Source organism: Glycine soja, chromosome 3 (genome assembly GCF_004193775.1).
Source record: "Glycine soja cultivar W05 chromosome 3, ASM419377v2, whole genome shotgun sequence".
Classification (NCBI taxonomy): domain Eukaryota; kingdom Viridiplantae; phylum Streptophyta; class Magnoliopsida; order Fabales; family Fabaceae; genus Glycine; species Glycine soja.
The window spans coordinates 43,534,486-43,535,545 of record NC_041004.1 but is presented as its reverse complement, the minus strand read 5'-3'; the positions used below and the strand labels follow the sequence as shown (position 1 = coordinate 43,535,545).

Sequence of the window (1,060 nt, the reverse complement as noted above, 5' to 3'; positions counted from 1 at the left end):
TTCCATTAATACTATTTGCATATTATTGATTATACATCTCTTGCATAGAAATAGCATCCCTGAAATTGATATAGTTCACCTAAAATTTTGGTTTACTAACCTCACTTGAGAAACGTCTGTCCACAGGACTCAAAAATGGATTATTAATAGGTGATTACATTACATGACATGACCATGATCATATATGGTTAAAGCTTGGTTTGCAATATACAAAAGAAAGAGTGATATTCTGCTCCACAAAAACAAAAAAGACAAAGAAAAATGGAGAATACAACAAGGAACATGACTAGAACTAGAAGAAGCTCTATACTAAACCGCCTCACACAGCTTTGAGAAAATAAGAACCTCTTATTTGATCACATGAGGATGATGAGTTTGGAACTTGGCATAGCTACCTACTCCAGATAAATATAGCTTTAGCACCAAGAAGCAATTGGGCAAGCTTGTTTTGAACGTTGAGTTTGATGACTTCATCAGCACCACCTATGAATTGTTGTCCTATGAACACTGCAGGCACACTTGGTTTGCAACCTAGTTGAATAAGTGCTCTCTCTACTTGGTGACCACTTTGCATTTTGTCAAGCTCAATAACCGAAGGGCTGGCACCAAAGCTGCATATGAGAGCCTTCACGGTGTGGCTCATGAAACATGTGCTCTTGCTGAAGATCACCACTGGCTTATCAGCAGTCAATGATGTTACCACATCCATTGCTATGCTATAATTGGGAGTTGGAGGGTTAATTAATTACTAGAGTTTGCTGGGAACTATATATGGTTTAAGTGAAATGAGGAATTTGGTTTGATTTGCTACGTGGAACTTGAGATCAAGTGGAGGTCTATTTATACCGGTTTCAGATGGCTTGTTATTCTGGGAGATGGGATTGGGTAGTTCCACATAGAGAAGAATAAACATCTATCTGATAAAAGAATATAAACATTAAAGTTGTGTGCCTCATCATCGATGGATTCCCAAAACCTTCGCGGTTAGTGCAGTAGAAGTGAGTTCCATTTCAGTTGATGAAAAATAATGGACTGGAATCATATTATGTATCAAGTGATG

General features: G+C 37.7%; 1 protein-coding gene across 1 annotated transcript; it reads right to left on the bottom strand.

Moving 5' to 3' along the window:
• LOC114407339 (monothiol glutaredoxin-S6-like) lies at window positions 1-1,060 on the bottom strand. Its single transcript, XM_028370405.1, has one exon. It carries the CDS (start codon window positions 707-709, stop codon window positions 392-394), a length of 318 nt encoding a protein of 105 aa, XP_028226206.1. The 5' UTR covers window positions 710-1,060; the 3' UTR covers window positions 1-391.